This window comes from Chiloscyllium plagiosum, unplaced genomic scaffold (assembly GCF_037043375.1).
Source record: "Chiloscyllium plagiosum isolate Xiang-an unplaced genomic scaffold, Cpla_swu_hap1 HiC_scaffold_3, whole genome shotgun sequence".
NCBI lineage: Eukaryota > Metazoa > Chordata > Chondrichthyes > Orectolobiformes > Hemiscylliidae > Chiloscyllium > Chiloscyllium plagiosum.
This window is the reverse complement of record NW_028270141.1, coordinates 29345942-29369837: the sequence shown is the minus strand read 5'-3', so window position 1 is coordinate 29369837 and position 23896 is coordinate 29345942. Positions and strand designations below refer to the sequence as shown.

Here is a 23896-nt window from a genome sequence, read left to right as displayed (position 1 = left end):
CCTCTTTATTTTGTGTTAATAAACATTACACAATTGACACAACAGATCAGAGAGCCAGAACTGTCAATAAAAGCAATATCTTCACTGAGGCTCAATTCTTCAACAGTGCAATGTATATTTCTAGGCTCTGGTCCAAGTCTCATTGTGAGGCCATTGCTTGGCATGGGAGCATATATGCATCTCTGGAGGTGAATGGAAGAGCACAAGCAGACATGGATGGGTCTTTGAGAGCATAAGAGACATAGGCTGTACAGGTATGGTAGGATTTGAGGGCTGAGGGCTAGAGGACATCGCAATTTTTATTATAGCTGAGGTTAAGATCCACATCACTGAGCCAAGCCTTTTAAATAGGCCACAGCACCTACTGACCACTGTGGTTGCCTCCACTTCTTTTAGAGGTCCAACTGCAGCCCACATCCAGTCCACAACAATGAAGATTGCATCTCCAGAGCCACTTTCTCCTGAACTGGGTATACAAAATTGGAAATTACCCCAGCTTTTACAACCTACCCCGATGATGAAAATCTAGTCTTCATGATCATAAACCAGAAATATTTAATTAATTTCATTAAGAAATAAAGGACAAGTCACATTAGTTGCTCTCTGTAGTAATGGCTAATGTTATAATATATGACAGCAAGAATTATTTCTCTATTAATAAAATAAAACAAAGGTCAGACCGTATTACAGTTTTACATTAACAAGGCAAGACACAAATTAAAAAGTGTGAAATGCTGGAAAGGCACCATCTAATAGAGAAGAGAAGGTCAGCATTTTAGATGTGACTTTTCATCAGAACTTTGCCATCAGGACATGTATATAAACACAAACCTATCTTTTTCCTTGACTTGCTGTGCTTCCAGACTTTCGAGATTTTATGTCTCATGTAGGAATTGTAATTCCTTCTTACATTTTTGCCCGAAAGGTAAAAACTGTTTTAAAGAAATGCAGAGAATTAGCAGGAAATTCTTAACTGAAACAGCCATCCTCTGATATCTTGCAATGACAGTATCCTTTCATGGGAAAAAGACACTACATCAGGCACTTTTGCCTTTCATACATGGGGTAGTAATCAGGCAAAGCAGATCACCCACCTGTTATAGAACTAGTCTGTCTTGATTTCACAGAATATGCATGGATTACTGCTCATGAAGTGCAAGTTAAAATTTACCCTAGGATTGAAGATTTCTTTCATGTATAGAACTTGCTGGGGCTGGAAGTGTGAACCTATTCTTTAAAAATGCACTCATGATTGGATAAAGCCTAATGCGCAGAGCAAGCATTTATAATAATTTTAATCATACTATTTTAGTGCTTGGAGCCTGTTAGCTCAGTTGGCTGGATGGCTAATGTGTGATTCAAAATAATGGCAATAATGCAGCTTTGATTTTCATCTGATTGAGGTAGACTAGGGTTCTGCTCACTTACCTCAGCACTGACAAACATTGCCAACAAGACAACTCAGAATGAAATAGCAACAGATGATAAGGCAAGGACCTATCTTCAGTCAGAGAACAAATGACGCGGCATCTTAATGATTATTAAAGCTGTGATCCGCACTATGATAATTTACCAAATGAGAAAGTCTCTCTATTTCTAACACTATTTGCCATTGCAATGTACTTTTGATGTAGCAAATCATCTCAAGATACATGGATAAATAGATGATCATTGAATGCATAGGCGAATTTGGAATAAGAATTCGGAAAAATGTTTAAAAACATTGTTAAAACGTAATCTCTGAAAAAAACATTTGAAAGGATGTACTTTCAGTGCATTGAATTCCAGATTGTAGGTTCATGATGTTTGAAGACTGAGGCTTTGGCATGAATGATGAAACAGAGGTAAACCAGAACACAAAAGTTTCTTTATCATAAGCTGGTAGAGTGCTCACTGTGAGCTCAGATATATGATTAGGGTAAGTTAACAATGTTTAAGGAGCAAGGTAATGGAGTGCACAACAAATCCAAAGCATATTTGTTTTCAATATGCCACGATTTTCACTGCTTTATTTTTGTTATAGCACATCTGCATTTATAGGGAGTCAGTGGCAGAATGGTAATGCCACTGGATTAGTAATCCAGAAATGCAAGCTAAATGTTCTGGGGACTAAATCCCACCACTTCAGGATAATGGTGCAATTTGAATTCAATTAAAAAAATCTGAATTAAAAGCTAACTTAATGATGATTATGTAATCACTGCCAATTGTCCCAAAACCCTATCTGAATTTGCATGTCCTCACCTGCTCTGACCTAGATGTGATTCCAGACCCGCAGCAGGTTGGGTGACTCTCAGATTCCCTCTGGGCAATTAAGGGTAGATAATAAATTACGGCCTAGCCAACATCCCATGAATAGCTAAAAAATCAGGTTCCTCCACAGATCATATTTCTAGATATTACATATTAGCTTATTTTTTTCCCATCATGAACTGCCCTCTTAAATCCTATCTTCTGTCCCCTACAAGGTTACATTCAACAATTATAAGGAGTTCATAGGGTTCATTTCACAAAGATTCATATTATTCATCCAGTGGCTTCTACTTCTTCTCCTACTTCCCTGCATAGACAAGTTTCCAAACATCTCCACAGATTGCCCATGTCCGAGGTCCAAATCTGTATCTTTATTATCATCTCTTCCATTTCCCTTTTTCAGGAGACCCCTTTATTCCTATCTTGACCCCCATTCCCATAAAAATGTTAAGCACTGAATTTCACTTCATAGCTCTCACATTAGCAGACAGTTGGTGTGCTTCCCCTGTCAAGACTTCATCCTGTTGTACTCTTTTTAAAAAAAAAATGGATAGCCTACTTAAGCAGCCATGGTGTATTCAAACAAAATTTGACACAGAGCCACATGAAAGGTAACTGAATAGATGACCAAAAGCTTGATCAAAGAGATACTGTTTAAGAAGAGGAGAGGAAGAGAGAAAAAGAGAGCGAGAGAGATAAAGGATTCCTGGTGGTGACAAGGAATTGCAGAGCTTAGGTGTTTGGTAATTGATCACACAGCCAACAACAGAGTGAGAAAATACCAGAAATGTGAATCAGACCAGATGTGGAGAAATGCAGAGATCTTATACAGTTGTAGGCCTGAAGAAGCTTGTGAAAAAAAGAAGGGGTGAAGCAATGGGGGCATTTCAAAATAAGGATCAGAACTCTAAAATTAAGGTTTTGTTGAATCGGAAGTCAATGAAGATCAGTGAGCACAGGGATGATGAGTGCTTGAGAATTTGTATGAATTCATATATGGTCAGTGGAGCTTTGGATGAGGCTATGATCATGACTGGCCAGATGAAAAGCTCATTAGGAGAGTTGGATATGGGTTTCATTAGATGAGCTAAGGTAGGGGTTGAGAGAGATAGCATGAGAGAGCTGGATGTCAAGGCTGTTGGTCAGAGAAAGAATATGGGATCAGAAGTTAGCACAGGAATAAAATGGTGTGAAGAGTTTGGTTTGGCCTCAGTCAGTGTTGAAGAAGGATGCAGAATCAATGTGCGTGAGGCAGATGATTACATTGGTCCATCTCGCCCGCTCTCCAGTCTTTGATGTGATTGATCACACCATTCTCCTGCAGTAATTTTCTTCACTTGTACAACTTAGTGGGCTGCTCTTGCCTAGTTCCATTCTTGCTCATCTATTCACAATCAAGCTATCTCCTGAAATCACTATCTTCTCAGCTTTACTACCTCCAAAGTCCCGGGGTGGGGGTGGGGGGACATTGTTGTGGGGTGGTCTACCAGTGGCTGCTTTTTCTTCTTTCTCATTTGTGTGCTGCCCCTGAAAAATATCATCCCAGGACATAGGAGCAGCTCCTTTGCACCTGTCTTGCACACTTCACTGTATGTGATTAAAAATTTCTAAAAAGTAGAGCAGGAAAATAAGGATCTGAAGCTTATAATTAAGGAAGCAGCAGAACATGATTGGATATCAGTCATTGTAGTGAGTGGACCTCAGAAAGTGATAGGACATTGGTATGAAATTCTGGATGAATTGGATCTATGCAAAGTGCAGCTGGGGAAGGCAGCAGCAGAGAAAACAAGTTTAGAGACATTAAAAGCCTGGGCCAGAGTTTTTGCAATGAGTGGGAAGGAGAGAGATGATGGCTATAATAGAGGTGGATTTAAGAAATCTTGAAATATTGACTGGAGGTAACATTTAAAAATCAGCTCATGGGGAAAGAGGTCCCCAAAGTTGTGTGCAGCTGTTGAGAGCATCCCACATACACAGCCCAGAAAAGCAACAGAATTTTGGCAGCAGCCAAACAAACCAAATGAGACTTTAAAAATATCATACTCCAGGGAATACTGTCAGTATATGTATTTTATGGCTAAAATTTGTGAAATAATAATTATAACACTTCAAAAGTGCTTCCCAATCCACAAACACACAGAAAATTTAAAAAAAGTGCTCTGATCAAAATATACGACTAATAGCGATGTCTGATCATGATTAAATCTCTTTTAAGTCTGACCACTATTTCAGGCCATCCTAAATTATACTGCACTACAGCTGTACAAAAATATTCACTACAAGAGGTCCATACATATTGAGATAAATTGATGCAACGAGGATCAAAATAATGAAAACTCAGGTTTTCAAACAATGTTTGTGACTTTTCTTTATTTGTGCTTCCTTTAATTTTGTTGGATTATAACCAAAATCATTACACTAATTTTCTAAGACCCAACAAATTTTCTGTTCATTGTTTCAATCAAACGAAACAATATGAATTAATGCCATGACTAATTCAAGCCGAGTATCTCTGAAATGCAATGATTAATGTACTAATGCAAAATAGAGAGAAAACTTACAATGTCACATAGTGGTATGGTCTTGCTCAAAGCTGAAGAACACAGGTTTTTGTTTTAAAAGATTAGCTAATTATCTAGTCATATTAAACAAGATAATAAACTTTCAAAAATCTGACAAAGCATAACAAAATTGAAAAGTGACAGAAATAGGATCACTCACCTTCTGGCTCACCACACAAGTTACACTGTGATTCTGCAAAAAAAAAGATATAAAGAAATATCCATTACAGTTTTCAGTTCATGTTGGGCATTAGCAGTAGACAATGCTAACAAATAGAAATGTGTCAGACTATACATCGCATCATACAGCATGGAAACATACCCTTTGATACAACTCGTCCACACCAGCCATCCCAATCTGATCTTGTCCCATTTTCCAGCATTTGGCCCAAATCCTTCTAAACCCTTCCTATCTATATACCCATTCAGATGCCTTTTAAATGTTGTAATTATACCTGCCTCCAACACTTCCTCTGGCAGCTCATTCTGTGCATGCAGCACCCACTGCATGAAAAAGTTATCCTTCAGGTCCTCTTTAAAGCTTTTGCCTCTCACTTTAAACCTATGCCCTCTAGTTTTGCCCCACCTGAGGAAAGAGACCTTGGCTATTCACCCTATCCATGCCCCTCATGATTTTATAAACCTCTAAAAGGTGACTTCTCAGCCTCTAACACTGCAGGGAAGAAAGTCCCATCTTATTCAGCCTTTCCCTACAACTCACATCCTTTAGCCCTGGCAACTTCCTTATAAAACTTTTCTGCACCCTCTCAAGTTTAACAACATCTTTCCTATAGAAGGGCAACCAGAATTGAAAGCAGTATTCTAAAAGCGGCCTCACCAATGTACTGTACAGCCATAACATGGCATTTCAATTCCTATATTCAATGTTCTGATTGATGAAGAAAAGCATGCCCAACACCTTCTTCACCATCCTGTCTACCCACAACTCAACTTTCAAGGAACTATGCACATGCACCCTGTGGTCTCTTTGTTCAGCAACATTCCCCAGGGTCCTACCATTAATTGTATAAATTCTGCCCTGATTTGCCTTACCAAAATGCAACACCCCACATTTATCTAAATTAAACTCCATTTGTCAGTCTTCGTTTCATTGTGTTGAACTATAAACTATATTATAACCACACATTTTAGAAAGCAATACACCAGTAGATTGTACATTCTTCTATTTTTCTTCATTTATGAACTAAAATAAATGTTTATTCATTTCAGAAATATTTTGGAGATTTACTACATTTCACAGTCAAGCACATTGTCTTAATAAATCCTCAACTAAATTGGCACATTATTATTGATATACATCCACATTTATTTCAATAGTGTTTATTTCAAAGTTTAATTGACAGAAGGGCTGACCTAGCTGTAGACAAGCCTATTTGACGCTTATTATGGAGATGGAAATTCAAAGTGAAATTTATTCAAGATCAGGTGCAAGTATAAGACCTGGATGAAAAGACTTTTGAGAAATTTGAGAAAGAAGATGAAGGATTGCCATACCAATCAGAAACAAAGGACTTTTTCAGGTTAATTCTAAAACATAAAGCTGGTGAGGTCAAATGCCCACTTTGAAGAAAGAAGATTTGTGAAGAATACAAGAACATAGGATCATCAGAGGGTACCTTGGTCACTAATATCAATTAAAAATACTCAAAGAGTTGAGTGAAGGAATTTTATTTAAAAGATCACATGAAGGTTGGAAATGAGATGAGATCTTGTTAAAGCTGGGAAGTAGCTTGGGATTTTGAACATAACAGTAAACTTCAGTTGAGAATGGAGTGTAGTGTAGAAACATGGTAGTGTAACGTAGGTTAATGAGAAATATTTTTTCTGTAACTTAGTGCATTCAGTACCAACTAACTTATGTTCAATCAATGGGCATTTTAGTTTGTTACAGTAGAAGTATGGAAAACCTGACTTCTTGCTGTGCTATCCTTTGGGAAGTTCATGGTTAGAAAATTATGGGTCAGGACATGCACTGCTTATGTTCCCTGAAGAAAAGTTAACAAGCGAGTCAACAAATCAGAAAGAAACATGCTCCACAACTACAACATGCTCAGTAGCATGTGCTGACGGATTACAGGTAAGCCAATGACAGAGATCTGATGGGTTCTGGAGCGAGCCAAGTCAGGAGTATTGGGTACAGATTGTTTGCCCATCTTGGGAAGATGAGGAGCAGGGGGCTGGGGGGATCTTGAAGGAGAGTGGGTAGGAAGAAAGGGAGCTATTACCTTTTTGGGGGGTGTACAATAAGTAAAACGTGCGCGCCAAAGATGGTACCCACTTCCTTCCTGCTGTTTGAAAAATATTTTTAAAAATATGGGCTGCTCACTCCAACCTGGTACAGCAGGTATGGATATGACAAGCTTATTGACATTTATTAATTATTTATTTACATATCACAGGTGGGCTGCTGTTTTCAAAAGCGACCCACCTCCTGTATTATTGTGGTTTGCTCAGGATGACAGGGAAGACAGTGGGTTGGCCACCTGCTCTATTTTATGTGCTCATATGCTGATAGCCCCATACATGATTTTTAAAAGTTATTGGTCTGAATAGGGATCATAACAATGGCAGTAGAATATAATGTGCAAATCTATTACAATACTGCAGCCTCATATTCTAATGCATTAGAAGCATTATCTTAACGTTAGCTTGCAGATTCAGTTGGCAGTTATGAAGGCAAATGTGATGTTCACATTCATTTTGACAGGGCTAGAATACAAGAGCAGAGATGTACTGTTGAAGATATATAAGACTTTGGTCAGACAGCATTTGGAATATTTCAAGCAGGTTTAGACTCTGAGAGGGTCCAGAGGAGGTTTACAAAACTAATCCCAGGGATGAGGGGGTTGTCATTGAGGAGTAGTTGAGGACTCTGGACCTGTGCACAATGGAGTTCAGAAGGGTGAGGGGGGATCTGATGAAACTTACAGAATACTGAAAGGTCAAGACAGAGTAAACATATAGATTATACTTCCACTAGTAGGAGAGACTAGGATTCAAGAGCCTCAGTGTGGTGGAATGACCCTTTAGAATTAAGGTTAGGAGAAATTTCTTCAGCCAGAGGTTACTAACCTGTGAAACTTATTGCCACAAACGGCTGTGTAGGGCAAGTCATTGAGTGTATTTAAGATGGATATAGATATGTTTTTGATTAGTAAGAGATACAAGGTTACAGGGAGAAGACAGGAGAATGGGGTTGAGAAATACAAACCATTCTCGAATGGCAGAGCAGACTTGATAGACTGAATGGACTAATTCTGCTCCTATGTTTTATGGTCACTCTCCTTTGAGATCATAAGTTGCTCCATTATTCTGCTGTACAAAAATTAAAAAGCTCAACTAAGGAATTTCAAGAATAACCAACCCCCAACATATTCCTAAGGTAGAAGTCATTTTAGCTCCTGAGCTTAAGGTAAAACTGTCTGCATTGGTATCTGTCTGAAATCTGGAGAAATTACCTGGGGCTGCAATGTAAAATCAACTCAGACACCAATGCCACCAGATACACAAAGGAACAATCTTTGGTTATTAGGTTGGTGCTGGAAGAGGAACAAGTTTCCTTGTCAAAGGTAGGATGCAGAGGGAAAGTTGAAGCTGTACTGGCCCAGCAACTTGTTGCAAAGCTTGGAAGAACTCTCCAATTCCTTCTGAAGTAATTTTATTTAAATTTACCTTTGCCTCATCTGTCACTCTGCTATCACCTACCAAAGTTTGCATCTGGTATTTGGTGAGATTTCCAACAACTGAAGAGTGTCTCATAATGCAGGTTTTATTATCAGGCTCCAACTTTCCACATTTTAATTTGGTCTTGATTATCTGTGGTAGATAATCTCCATTCTACCGATACGCAGTTGCCACTCTAAGCCTTTGCCTACACTGCACCCACCCTGACCCCGTCCACCCCCAGCCAGGCTGGATTAAAAATTAACACCAGAGCTTTAATTTTATTCATTACAAGTCATAATCATCACCATTGCCTTATATGACAAGTCAGTGGTTGACATTCCATACCTATGTTTTATGGGATAGCATTGAAGAGACAGCAAAAATTATTTTTAATAACATTGACTTTAGTTATTTGCTGCTTAAATGAGCATAATGATCAATTGCATAGAATTACTTAGAAGATACAATACTGAAACAGGCAATTCAGCTTATTATTAATGTTCTACTTTGAGCCTCCTCCCTTCCCTTCTCATCTAACAGACCCAATACACCTGTACAACCCTTTATTCGCTTTTCCCTGATTTGCATATTCAGCTTTTCCTTAAATTTATCTGTATTACTTATCCAAATTACTCCCTGTAGTAGTGAGTTCCATATTCTCACCATACTTTGATTAAGAGTAATATTCTCCTAAATATTGATAATTCCCTAAGTGGAAAATTCTTTCTGTCCATGGCATCAAAACATTTCATAATTTTAAATATCTTGGTTTTGTCACTCCTCTACCTTTTTCTCAAGAGAAAACAGACTCCATTCAATAGTTGTGATCTTGTTATCCTGGCATCATCCTTATCAATTTGTGTTTTTGTATTCACTCCAGTATCATTATATTTTAAAACATAATATGGAGACCAGAATACTGCACAGTAGCCCAGGTGTGGTCTAAGCAGAATGATCACATTTTTAACCAAGATTTGCAGACCAAATAAGATTAGCACCCCATAATTGCAGCAAGGTGAAATTAACTTGCTCTGAGCAGAGAAATGAGCTAAATTGCAAGCTGCTACTCTGCTCTTTCATTTTACAAAATGGATGAGATCTACATTTCTAATAGGAGATTATAATCAGGGCTCCTTCAGAATTATGGAGGTTTACTCCCATTCTGACTGGTAACTTGTAACTGGAACAGTTGAGGGAAGGTAAACCATGCCCCTTTTCCACAGCAGTCAGTTTCCATATTTTGTAATTTAAAGATTCAGCATCACAGGCAGTGACTTTTACTTTGTTGGTAAAGACCATATGTCAGGTCAGGATCTCAGGTAGGTGTGTTTGGGAATTTGTGAGTTATATCTGGGGTCAGTTGAACAGTTACTCGGGGGTTAGACTAGATTTTTAATTGTCTAATTCCTAACTCATTAAGGCAAGCATGCCATATGCCTTCTTGACCATCTTACCCAGTTGCATCGTCACTTTCAGGGATTTGTTTTGTCTGGCACAGACTCGATGAGCCAAAGGACTTTATTCTGTGCTGTAGACCTCAATGACTATGACAATGAGATCATCCCATTTGTGCGACACTGGAATTCTATTTTGAGTTTTTCAGAGTGTAACAGTAGAAAAACTCTGAACTAACTTGAGCACCATTTAAATCTTAGGTATAAATTGTAGAGATCATAGAATTTACAGTACAGAAGGAAGTCAATTGTCCCACTGTGCATGACCTTGTTTTTTGAAAGAGCTACACAATTAATGCTATTCTTCTATTTTAAAGAAGAAATATTGCATATGCTTTCACAATTTAGTCATAGAGTCATAGAGACGTACAGCACGGAAACAGACCCTTCAGTCCAACATGTCCATGCTGACCAGATATCCAAACCGAATCTAGTCCCATCTGCCAGCGCCTGCCCCATATCCCTCCAAACCCTTCCTATTCATATACCCATCCAAATGTCTTTTAAATGTTGCAATTGTACCAGCCTCCACCTCTTCCTCTGGCAGCTCATTGCACACACGTACCTCCCTCTGCATGAAAAAGTTGCCCCTTAGTTCTCTTTTATATCTTTCCCCTCTCACCCTAAACCTATGCTGTCTGGTTCTGGACTTCCCCGCCCAAGGGAAAAGACTTTGTCTATTTATCCTATCCATACTTCGAGATTTTATAAACCTTTATAAGGTCACCCCTCAGCCTCTGACGCTCTAGGGAAAACATCCCTAGCCTATTCAACTTCTCCCTATAGCTCAAATCCTCCAACCCTGACAACATCCTTGTAAATCTTTTCTGAACCCTTTCACATTTCAGAACATCCTTCTGATAGGAAGGAGACCAGAATTGCACGCAATATTCCAACAGTGGCCTAACCAATGTCCTGTACAGCCGCAACATGACCTCCCAACACCTGTTCTCAATACTCTGACCAATAAAGGAAAGCATACCAAACGCTGCCTTCACTATTCTATCTACCTGCAACTCCACTTTCAAGGAGCTATGAACCTGCACTCCAAGGTCTCTTTGTTCAGCAACACTCCCTATGTGTACACTTATATCATTAATTGTATAAGTCCTATTAACATTTGCTTTCCCAAAATGCAACACCTCACATTTATCTAAATTAAACTCCATCTGCCACTTCTCAGCCCATTGACACATCTGATCAAGATCCCTTTGCAATCTGATATAACCTTCTTCGCTGTCCACTACACCTCCAATTTGGGGTGTCATTTGCAAACTTACTAACGATACCTCTTATGCTCACATCCAAACCATTTATATAAATGATGAAAAGTAGTTGACTCAGCACTGATCCTTGTGGCACTCCACTGGTCACAGGCCTCCAGCCTGAAAAACAACCCTCCACCAACACCCTCTGTCTTCTACCTTTGAGCCAGTTCTGTATCCAAATGGATAGTTCTCGCCGTATTCCATGAGATCTATCCTTGATAGCCTTGCTGGAAATTTTTGAAGAGGTGAGAAAGAGGGCTGATGAAGGAATGGCTGTTGATGTGGGGCACATGGAGTTCCAAAAGGCATTTGATACAATGCCACAAAACAGACTTGTAAGGAAAAGTATTGGTCATGGAATAAAAGGAACAGGACCAACATGGATATAAAATTGGTCGAGTGATATGAGAGTAATGGTTAATAGTTACTTTTTGGGCTGGGGAATAGTTTATAACGGAGTTCCCCAGGAATCGTTATCAGGACTGTTATTTTTTTCTGGATATATATATTGCAATCTAGATTATAATGCAGGGTAGAATTTCAAAATTTGCAGATGACACGAAAGTTAGGAGAATTGTAAATTCTGTAAACAGTGTACAACCTCAAAACGACATTGACATGTTGTTGGAGGAGCTGAAGTTTCATATATAGAAGTGTGAGGTGATGCACTTTGGTATAAACAACAGGAAGAGTCATTGTAAAATGAGGGTATTATTTCACAGAGTGTGAAGAATGCACATAAGTTATTTAAAGTTAGCAGGACGGATGGAGAGTACAAGTACAGGGAGATTATGATGAATTTATGTAGGACATTGGTTAGACCTTATCTGAGGTATTGTGTACAGTTTTGGATACCACACTATAGGAAGGATGAGAATGCGCTGGAGAGAGTGCAGGAGAAGATTACTAGAACAGTTCCATGGATGAGACATTTCAGATACGAGGCAAGATTGGAAATGTTGAGATTGTTTGCCTTCTTCTCTCCATGACAAGGGGAGATTTGACAGACATTTTCAAAGTCAAGAGTGGTCTGGATAGGATGGATAAGGAAAAATTGTTTGGACTCATAAATGGATCATAAATGGAGAACCATGGAGCACAAATTTAAAGTGTTTTGCAAAAGAAGCAAATGCAAGAGAGAAAACTTTTTCATATGATGGATCGTTTGGATATGGATTGCACCACCTGGAAAAGCGATGGAGGCATGGCTGAACTGAAGCATTCAAGAGAGCATTGGATGGTTATTTAAATAGAAATAATGTGCATGATTATAGGAAAAAGGGAGGAGATTGACAGCAAGTTAAAATGCTTAGCTGGTGCATGCACAATGGGCAGAATGGACTTCTTCCACATAATAACACTTCAGTATACTTCCATAACACTTTTAACAGAAGGCTCACTATAAACAAAAAAAGAAAAATCTTGTTTATGTTCATTCTTTATGATGACGACTTCCCACCTCCCCTCTCCCATTATAACCACTCCATAATGTTAACATTTATCTGATATTTCCTTGCGGCTTTGTTTCAATAATATCTGGTGGTGTATATATTACATCGAACAATGAACATCTTTTTCACTCATGCTATGTAGATATCCCTGGCCAGGCCAGCATTTATTATCCATCCCTAATTGTCCAGAAGGCATTTAGAAGTCAACCACATTGCAGTGGGTCTGGAGTCACATGTAGGTTAAGCCAGGTAAGAATGGCAGTTTCCTTCCATTAGAGATATTAGCTAACTAAATGATATTTTTCCTGACAATTGACAGTGGTTTCATGGTCATCATTAAATTCTAAATTCCAGGGGAGATCCAAGATAGTGGTGACGCAGCAAGTCTGAGTCTGTAGTGCTCTGCCCAAGACTCTGGCAAAGTGGGCTGCCCACCTCCACCACACCTGCCAAACCATTCAAAATAACTTTTATTTGATACAGTTAGTCATTCTGCATCAAACTTGAGTAGTTTGGTGCTTTGTTAAAATGACTAAGGGAAAGAATGCCCGCAGCTCGCAGCAGGCACATCCACAGCCGCCCCGGGGGACTTACCTATGGTGGTGAGCCTTGTTGCTGTAATTACCAAGCTGGAGGAGAAGATCGATCTCTTCATAGATGACTCTGGAAGCAGGTGAGAGTCACTCTCGGTTGAGTAGCAAAAACATGACCGAGATATTGAAAAAAATCGAACATCGCGCTGGAGGAGCGGAGCTAAAGGCCGGGACCTCTGAGGCTGCTGTAGAATTGGCCGTGGGTCGTGTCCAGACTCTCGAACAACGAGTCTGGGCCTTAGAAGATCACATCGACGACCTCGAGAATCGGGGTTGTCGAAAAAATATTCGTTTGCTGGGTCTTCCCGAACTGGAAGAGCAAGGCTAGCTTGCAGTGTTTTTGGAGCAGTGGCTCCCTCAGATGTTGAAGCTAGAAGCTGGATCAGGCCAGGTGCGAGTAGAATGGGCCCACTGCATTGCAATACGCAGGCCTGGGTCGATCCAGCTCTCCGCCGGTCCTGTTCCGGCTTCAGTGTTACAAAGAGAAGCAAATGCCCCTGGAAGCCTCCAGAACTCTCGGGAAAGATCCCCAGGCTATGACATACGAGGGATCTAGGATTATGTTGTTTCAGGATTTTTCCCAAAGAGTCCGCAAGAGGAGGGCGTTTGATGAAACGAAGAAGCGTCTAAGGGACTTAAACATCCAGCACTCCTTGCGCTACCCAGCAACGCTGCGTTTTAACCACGAAGGATCCGTCTATAACTTCGGATCGCCAGAGAAAGCCAAGGAATTTTTGGACTGTCTTAAATAGATTGTAAGAATGAATCTGTGTGGTTAATGATGCTGTTCTGCAACCCCCCACCCCTACCCCCACGGTTTACCCTTCTTTTTTTCCTTTATTTCCTTCATTGTTTAATATCATCTCCGGAGACTAGGGAGGGGGGCTTATTTGTTCTCCACTATGCAATTTCCTTTTTTTTAATAGGCCGGGCGGTTTAGTTGATTCAGGTGAGGGGGTGCGTTTGCTTTGTCCTACCTCATTTCTTTCTTTTAGAGCGGGGTTTTCCCCTTTTTTTGTGTTATTATACTTAGTTATTACCTGCTGAGACTGTAACTTTATAGTTTTATATGTTTATATGTGGTATTATCATTACTAAATGTATCTAGGTGTTAGTATGGGTGGGTGGGGGGGGGGGGGGGGGGGGTAGGGTATTCACCGTTAACTTTAGCTTTATAGTAAATTTGAATTTTTCTATTTTATTATGGGGTGCCTGGGTCGAGGGTGGGGCACTGGTTGGGAGAGGATATGATGGGTTTCAGATAGGAAGTGATTCCCCCAGGAAGCAAGGGGGAAAATCTCCTTTTAAATATGTTTTATATTTTTTTAATTTAGAAATAGTTTTTTACTATATTGGTGTGAGTGTATTAAAGAATCTCTATTTTTGTGAATTTTCTGTGGTCTATGCTCGGGGTGCTTTGTATGGGGTTCTTCCTCCCAGGGGGGTCTTGGACTTGCCTGGACTATTATGGTTAGTCATTCGATTAAATGGTGCACCTGTAATGTCAAGGGGAGTAATTCGCCAGTCAAAAGGAAGAAAATACTATCAAACCTCAAAAAAGAAAAGGTTGATATAGCTCTCTTACAGGAGACACATTTACTGGATAAAGAGCACTTGAAATTACAACAGGATGGATTTGATCAGGCCTTCTTTTCATCTTTCAGTTCTAAAAGTAGGGAGTAGTCATTCTCATTCGGAAGAATCTCTCTTTCAAAATCTTAAGTCAGATAAGAGATGAATCTGCATGGTACATACTGATTAAAGCCCTTATAAATGGAGAGGAATATGGGATTTTGAATCTTTATTGTCCCCCGGCACATCCTTTCAAATTTATAATGAAAGCATTCTCCAAACTGATGGCTTTCGAGGCTCGTTATACAATTATAGGAGGAGATTTTAATTGCATTCTGGACCCGGAGATAGACAGGATACCCAAGAGTACTGCAGGTATATCCCCCAGATCCAGGCAATTGGCGGATTTGAATAAAAAGCTAGGATTGGTAGATGTGTGGAGGTGCCTCCACCCGCAAGGCAGAGATTTCTCTTTTTATTCTAATCCAATTAAGTGTCACACTAGAATTGATATGTTTTTTGCCCCCTTGACCTTTTTGAATTCCATATTATCCTGCAAAATAGGTAATATAATAATTTTTGATCACCATGCAGTGTATATGGAAATCAAGACTAGGAACAATGAGACAGCCCCCCGACATTGGCGTATGGATTCTTTCGAAATGAAGGATAGTAAATTCGTAAAATATTTATCTCAAGAATTCAAAACCTTTTTGGAAATTAATTCAGGTACGGCTAGTAACCCATCGGTGATGTGGGAGACCATTAAGGCTTATACACTGGATCTGATCATTTCATACTCAGCGACTCAGAAAAAACAAAAGGGAGAACAACAGTGTCTACTCGAGTCTCGCTTGAAGGCAGCTGAGACAGCATACGTTGATAGGCCCTCTGTTGCTAAATTACAAAGAATTATAGCCCTTAGGAAAGCCCTGAATACTGCGCTTACCTAAACGGCAAAGAGGGAAATATAATTGGCAAAGCAAAGATTATATGAATATGGCGATATGCCTGGTAGATACCTAGCGTTTCTCGCAAGGAAAAAAAGGCCCCTCAAGCTATCACGTCCATCAGGGAAAGTGCTGGTACTTTGACTCACAATCATAAAAGGATCAACACAGTCTTCAGAAAGTTTTACTTTGATTTGTATAAATCGCAGGATTGTGAAGATAGAGCTAAGAAGATGGAGTCCTTTTTTAAAAGCCTGGCCTTTCCAGACTTAACCCCAGAATAGGTGTCGATCCTGAATGCTCCCCTAACAACCCAGGAAGTACTTGATGCAATCTGGCAGCTTCAGAGTGGCAAAGCACCGGGTCCAGATGGTGAATTTTACAAAGAGTTTACAGGAGTACTAGCTAGTCCACTTATGGACATGTACAACTACTCATGTAGTCAGGGCTGCCTCCCGCCTTCGTTGAGAGAAGCAAATATTTCTCTCATTCTCAAAAAAGGAAAGGATCCAGAAGATTGCGCATCATACAGACCAATATCTTTGCTAAATGTAGATTTTAAAATTCTTTCTAAAACATTAGCATTGAGGCTGGAGAGGGTATTGCCATATATCATAAAAGAGGACCAGACGGGGTTTATCAAGGGCTGTAGATCATCTAATAATATTAGAAGGTTTTTGAATGTGATTCAAGTCTGTCATCAGGAAAGAATACCGGGAATAGTAGTCTCGTTGGACGCAGAAAAGGCATTTGACAGGGTTGAATGGTCATACCTGTTCTATACACTGGAAAGGTTTTTGCTAAATGGGTCTCAACATTGTATAATGACCCCAAAGCAGCCATGATCACTAATGGTTTCGGCTCGGATAGCTTCAGTGTGGGTAGGGGCTGCCATCAGGGATGTCCTCTCTCACCGTTACTATTCACGCTAATAATTGAGCCACTAGCGGAAGCTACACAAGCTGATTCTAATATAACGGCCCTGAGGGTTGACACGGGTAAACATAAAATTAACATGTATGCAGATGATGTTCTCCTTTTTCTTAGTAATCCTTTGATGTCCGTACCCCACCTGATCCAAGTTATTAATTTATTTAGTGCATTCTCAGGTTACAAACTTAATTTCTCAAATCGGAGGCCATGCCGATGGGTGGTCTTGTTAGTATGTCCCACTTATTGGATGGATCTCATTTTCCTTTTCTGTGGTCTCTGGAAGGTTTTTTATATTTAGGTATTTTTATCACCCCAATTTGGTCAGCTGTACAAGGTCAATTTTGTGCATCTACTGGAAAGGAAAAGGCAGGACCCTCAACGTTGGGGGGATCTTCCAATTTCTTGGCTAGAATAGCTCTAATTAAAATGAATGTCTTGCCCCGTCTCATATACCCTATGAGAATGCTCCCAGTAATACTGCCGAGGCCGGCATTGCGCAAATTATATGGCTGGCTTGGTTCTTTCATCTGGAATCATAGACGGCCCCTCATTAAGTTAAAGAAGCTACAGCTTCCACAAGCAAGGGGAGGACTGGATTTTCCAGACTTTAGGAAGTATCACCTGAGTTCTCTATTAAGCTACATAGCCGATTGGGTCTCGTCTGACCCGCAATCAATCTGGCTGGACATCGAGGCTTCTCAAGCAAAGTGTCCTCTTATTAACCTCTTATTTTTAGATAAGATGGAAGTCATTATGGACCATTGTAAGAACCCTATAGTATTAAACACAATGGAAGATAATGCCACAAAACGAGGGTAATTCACATAAAACCTCCCCTTATACTCCTATAGTGGGAGCATGGGGTTTTCAACCGGGGCTCACAGACGCCACATTTAAATCCTGGAGGTCAAGGGGTATCTCCTGTTTAGGGGATCTGTTTGATGAGGGGGTCATGTTGTCTTTTGAACAGCTGCATCAGAAATTTGGACTACCTAATGGAGACCTCTTTCGATACTTCCAAATTCGAGATTACATACAGAAGAAGACTACGTTATTAGATAGCCTTTATAAGTCAGATAGGGAGTGAAGAGTGTTGTGGCCAATGGGTTTACCCTCGGTCAGCACTCTCTATCATTTATTACATAATGAAGTTTCGGAAGACATGGAATGATTGCTTAGAACATGGGATCAGGAATTGGGGTTGGAAATATCCACAGAAATGTGGGATGACATCTGGGAAAATGCCAGAAAAATCTCCATCTGTAATAGAACCCAAGCCATTCAATTATAGATATTCCATAGGACTCATATAGCATCAGAACGATTGGCAAAATTTAGGGCAGGAGCATCTCCAATGTGTTCCAAATATAAAATAGAGGTGGGCACTCTCACACACTGCTTCTGGACATGTCATAAAATCTGCAAATACTGTGTCAGAGTAACAAATGCTTTGACAGAAATCTCGGGAGCAAAATTAGAGTAGATCCAGTATCTTTTCTCCTGGGCTTTTCGAGTTTGCCTTCCCTGGATGTACATGGGACGAAATTATTTTCCATTCTCTCCTTTTGTGCAAGGAAAAATATCTTAGTAAACTGGGTAGCTGAGGGCCCTCCAGGACTTTTGAATTGGTATAGGTTGTTCATGGAATGTATTCTTCTTGACTTCCTTACAAATATGGTGCACCAAAAAAACTGAATTATTCTGTAAAATACGGCAGCCCTTCCTGAATTATATAGATACAGATATTTCAGCCATTTTGTCAAGGGCTTTCATCTAGTTGTGGTAACGGTTCTGGCTGGGGTCCGGGGGCCCTTGGGAGGAGTAATCCCGCATGAATTTGGGTTTTATTATGACTTGATGTTAATTCATTCTGAGCATGTACTTCATTATTTAATTACTATGTTATCTTTTTTTTTCTCTTGAGTAATATAAGATATTTTATTATACGGTTCTGGTTAGTTATAGGTTAGATTGGTAGTTAGTTGAGTTTTGTTTTCTCCTTTTTTTTCTTTAACTCTTCTTTTTGTCTGTTAGGTTTTGGTTATTATTTATTTAATATTTAATTGTATACTAATGTTTGTATTTATGTATATTACTTTGCAAGTTTATAAAAACCTGTTAAATTTTCAATAAAAATATCTATTAAAAAAAATTCTAAATTCCGGATTTTTGAATTAAAATTCTACCATTTGTCATAGTGGGATTTCAACCCAGATCCCCAGAACATTATCTGGGTCCCTGGATTAACAGTCTAACTTTAATACCACCAGGCCATCACCTCCACTCACCTCCTTCTTATTCCTTCGCTCTCATCAAATTGATTCTGCCCTTGAGCCATCCTCTTTCTCCAATACCTCAATGCTTTCTTTAATCAACAACAGCACTCCTCATCCTTGTTTTCCTTTCCTACAATTCTAAACACCTTGTAACACCTTGTTCAAGCTGCCTGACAATCAGGAGGAGAGGATGTGTGCAATGATAGTGGTGGCATCCAGGAAAGGAAGGGAAGTGTTCGTGAGCAGCAGATGCATGAAGTTCTGCAACACAAACTTTGGGGGAGAGATGTGGAAGACTCCACATCCAGCATAAGTGCTATGCTTTCACAAACCTTTGTCCTGAAGGGAATTTTATGAATAATTGAAATATTTTGCTCAGCTAAGGTGAAACAGTGGGGCAGTGGGATTAATTAAATAGCTCTTTCATAGAGAGGCACAATGGGACAACTTTTAAAATACTTATTCATGGGCTGTCAGCATCATTATCAGCATTGTCTCTAATTTTCCTCCTGGCTGTGCGAGACTCTGAGCATAATAGTGATTTCTGGAGTAGGAAGTCAATGCTGTGATCAGCATAGTACCAGCGAACACAATATAATGGAACATTGGAGCAGCTACTGCACTATTTACAAGGAATGTTGGTCACTGGTATCCAACTGGTCAATAGCTGGAATTTTGCCAGGCCCTGAATAAGATGAACGATGGCTAGAAACTTAAGTGGATCATGAGAGGAAAAAAAAGAGTAGTCTTTCTCAATGTCCAGAGCAGTAAGTCACATTTTCCTACTTTTTAACTTATTTCCAGATGTGAAGATGAGATTCTTGATAGAAAATGATGAGAAGCATATTAACAGAGGCTATCACTCATTATCACCCTCATTATTATTTAATTTCATTGCATTAATAAGTACTTACCTATTCTAACACTTGCCAAGAATTCCCAATGTGAAAGTCAGAGTAGGTACCTGGCAACTCAGCTCTCTGCTTGCTTTTCCAGACTCTCTTCATCCATCTCTCAGCATACACTCCATGATGTGGAGATGCCAATGTTGGACTGGGGTGGACAAAGTCAGAAGGCACACGACGCCAGGTTATAGTCCAACAGGCTTATTTGAAATCACAAGCTTTCGGAGAGCTGCTCCTTTGTCAGCAGCGTACGTGGCAAACGTGCTGCACGTGCTTCATACAAATGGTCATGTCTCAAAGTCAAAGGGGAGTAGCCCTCTGTCATGTCAAATATTTAATCAGTAAATCAACAGCAGCCTCCAATACCAGCACCAGTCCAGGGGCTTGGGCATGGCCATTCAGGGCAGTAAAGGCGAGAATCATCTCCTCGTAGGGTGTAAGAGGCCAAATGTTGAACACCCCACTATTCATCTTGACTCACTCTATCCCACTGTAAACTGTTTTTCTCCTGGAATGAGACAAAGGGAGGGATTGAGTGAGATGAAAGTGAGTGGCACAGCTGTTAGTGCTTGGGCAGGTAGGAAGTTGGTGAGGAATACTGAGTGAATAAGTTGGCAGTGCAGAGACTATCCTCAGTTAAAGGCGTGAGGGTATTGAATGGGTAAGACCAAGTGAGGCAAGATGCTGCTGGCAATAGTGAGAGTGGTAGAGCATGAGCCAAGTTGGGAGGCATGCATTGTAGAGATAGTGAGTGTGAGGGCGCAGAGAGAAGATGGCGGTACACATCCTGGCAGAGAGGAGAAGGTTATTGAACTTTTATCCTACAATGCTGGGCATTCCTGCTATGACTCAAATGGCAACTTTTGACCAGGCTGGAAGGGTACGATATTATGGTCTTCTCTGCCAATCTTGTGGGAAGAGGATGTTCCTGTTCGTATCAACCCATCTAGATCCCTGTCTACAAATGGAGTTCTAACTTCCCCTTATCTGGCCATGTCTGGAACAAATGTCAAAAAGCATAGGGCAGCTGTGACAACAGTCTTATAAGATGATGCTGATGCCAGGGACTCTGGGTTATCCCAGCAGTGATAAATGTTTTCCCTTGATAGAGTGCGAGAATCAGACAAGAGAGGTGTTGTATGAGGCAAGTTTGGAACAACATCAAGAGAACACTTTCAAGACCTCACACAGAGAGACTTTCCTCAAAATTCAAAGAAAATTACACTTTATCAAAATATGGTAAGATCCAATCCTCTGAGTTTGAATGTAGAAATTGAAAGACAATGGGTTCATTGTTAATGCATGTTGCATACAGGTTTCAATTTAAAAATTGCATTGTGCATGTAGGATTAGATCCTCTTAGAACAGAGCCGAACCCCTGCAACACTGTAATGAAGGTTGCATATCAACTTTGATCTTCCTACTTAGAGTACAAATCCTGTTAAATAACTACTTTTGGTTTGAAAGGCTGATTAACAGTAATGTGCTCAATCAAATGTCAGAAACAGAAACAATGTTTATCGAAGGTAGCATAAATTTTGTACCTTCAAAATTGGATTCCCCCCGTTCTAACTTGTAAGTTTACCACTGCACAACTTACCAAACTTTTGGATCTTGCTAATTTTATTTCTCTGCAATACAAACAAATGAATGCACAAAATTCCTGCATACGCAATGATGCCAATTCCAAACCTTCCTGGATTTTCAGTCTAACTCATTGTATTCACAACTTATTGACATAAATCAACTTGTGCTTGCTGAAGATTGTTAAGTGTAAGCCTAACTATAATGAAGCACAAAAACGCAGGAGAAAAATAACTGCTAAATTGAGGTGATTAACTCATTAATTTTGTACTTAGTCTTTTTCAATGGTAGGCATACAATGAATTTAAGGAAGACTTTAAAAGGAAGATTTGCTTTTTTGTTACTAATTTTAAAAAATGTACAAATACAGAGTGAACATATTTTGTGTTCAATTGTATACCCATGAGCTGATTTCACACATTCACAATTTAAAATATGCACATCATTTTGAAGTTATTCACATGTATTTAGACCATGCATGCACAATAAATTGTATTTAACATACCCTATTGCTAAAGGTTATCTTTAGATTGGTGACATGGTAAAATAGCTACTGTTTGAATATCTTATTGTCTGAAATTATCAAGATATTGGGGGCAGAGCTCATCAATTTATCTCTAGTGACTTTATTAAAATTAAGATGCATCAATACTTAACTGTCTGAGAAAGAAGAATAAAACCAATTTGATTGACCTTATGTTCCCCTAAAGTTGTGTACCTGGCATGCTGTGTGCATCATTGGTTTAATGCAGTGGTAGCAATTATGCTTTTAATTTAGAAAATGATGGGTTCAAGGTGATATTTCAGTGCAGCCATGAGAGACTGACAGAAGCACTAATGTTCAGGTGGCATATCAGACTTAGACCCTCTCTGATCTTTCAGATGACATTAAAAATCCTATGCCAATGTTTTGAAGAAGTGCAGAGATTCCTTCCAGTGATTCTGTTAATGTGCATTCTTCAGCCAACATCATTAAGAAATAGATTAGTTGGTTATTTATCTTATTACTGTGTATGGGTCCTTGTAGTGTGTCAATTTATTGCCTTGTTTCGTAAAATCACAACAGTGATAACACATGAAAAGTGCTTCTCTGATAACAAAGTGCTTTGGAATATCCAGAGGTTGTGAACCATGGGGTAGATCATTGTTGAAGTTTCGAGGGTCTCACTTGCTGGTTTACAGGGAGGTCAGCAGCACGACAAGTCAGTCAGGCAATGAAGAGGTCACCAGTGGTGGGCATTCCCCTACAATTAAGACCTTGAAGCTGCTGACCAATCAGAGGCTAGTATCTTGTATTCAGCAAGATCACAGGGGCAGTTACAGTTGACAGAGGAATTCCTGAGTTTTGCAGGATGGGGGTGTTGGTGGGTTGGAGCAAAGACATCGGCAGCAACAACATAGGGGCTACCTCTTAATGGGCTCACTCCCTCCCTGATAGATCCTCCCAAACCTTATCCCTGAAGTGTCAAACTAGCTTCTGGATTAGTGGTGCTGGAAGAGCACAGCAGTTCAGGCAGCATCCAACGAGCAGCGAAATCGACGTTTCGGGCAAAAGCCCTTCATCAGGAATAAAGGCAGTGAGCCTGAAGCGTGGACAGATAAGCTAGGGGAGGGTGTGGGTGGGGAGAGAATAGCATAGAGTACAATGGGTGATTGGGGGAGGAGATGAAGGTGATAGGTCAGGGAGGAGAGGGTGGAGTGGATAGGTGGAAAAGGAGTTGGCAGGTTGGGAAAGTCCAGACAAGTGATCGGGATAGTGCTGAGCTGGAAGTTTGAAACTAGGATGAGGTGGGGAAGGGGAAATGAGGAAGCTGTTGAAGTCCACATTGAAGTGTTCCGAGGCGGAAGATGAGGCGTTCTTCCTCCAGGTGTCTGGTGGTGAGGGAGCGGCGGTGAAGGAGGCCCAGGACCTCCATGTCCTCGGCAGAGTGGGAGGGGAGTTGAAATGTTGGGCCACGGTGTGTTCTATGGTGGAACTGGTCCTCCTGGGAGCAGATACGGCGGAGGCGGAGGAATTGGGAATAAGGGATTGCATTTTTGCAAGAGATGGGATGGGAAGAGGTGTAATCCAGGTAGCTGTGGGAGTTGGTGGGTTTGTAAAAAATGTCAGTGTCAAGTCGGTCATCACTAATGGAGATGGAGAGGTCCAGGAAGGGGAGGGACGTGTAAGAGATGGTCCAGTAAATTTAAGGTCAGGGTGGAATGTGTGGTGATGTTGATGAATTGCTCAACCTTCTCGCGGGAGCACGAGGTGGAGCCAATGCAGTCATCAATGTAGCGGAGGAAGAGGTGGGGAGTGGTGCCGGTGTAATTACGGAAGATCAACTGTTCTACGTAGCCAACAAAGAGACAGGCATAGCTGGGGCCCATACGTGTGCCCATTGCTATCCCTTTGGTCTGGAGGAAGTG

At 40.2% G+C, this 23896-nt stretch overlaps 1 protein-coding gene across 4 annotated transcripts in view; it reads right to left on the bottom strand.

The window, feature by feature from the left end:
- The window catches only part of dlgap2a (discs, large (Drosophila) homolog-associated protein 2a), a 974428-nt gene that overhangs the window by 526273 nt on the left and 424259 nt on the right, over positions 1-23896 (bottom strand). For all 4 annotated transcript variants that reach the window (XM_087978243.1, XM_043678985.2, XM_043678996.2 and 1 more), the window contains one exon: positions 4975-5007. In XM_087978243.1, coding sequence (XP_087834369.1) covers positions 4975-5007 — 33 coding nt within the window. The remainder of the gene's footprint in view (positions 1-4974; positions 5008-23896) is intronic.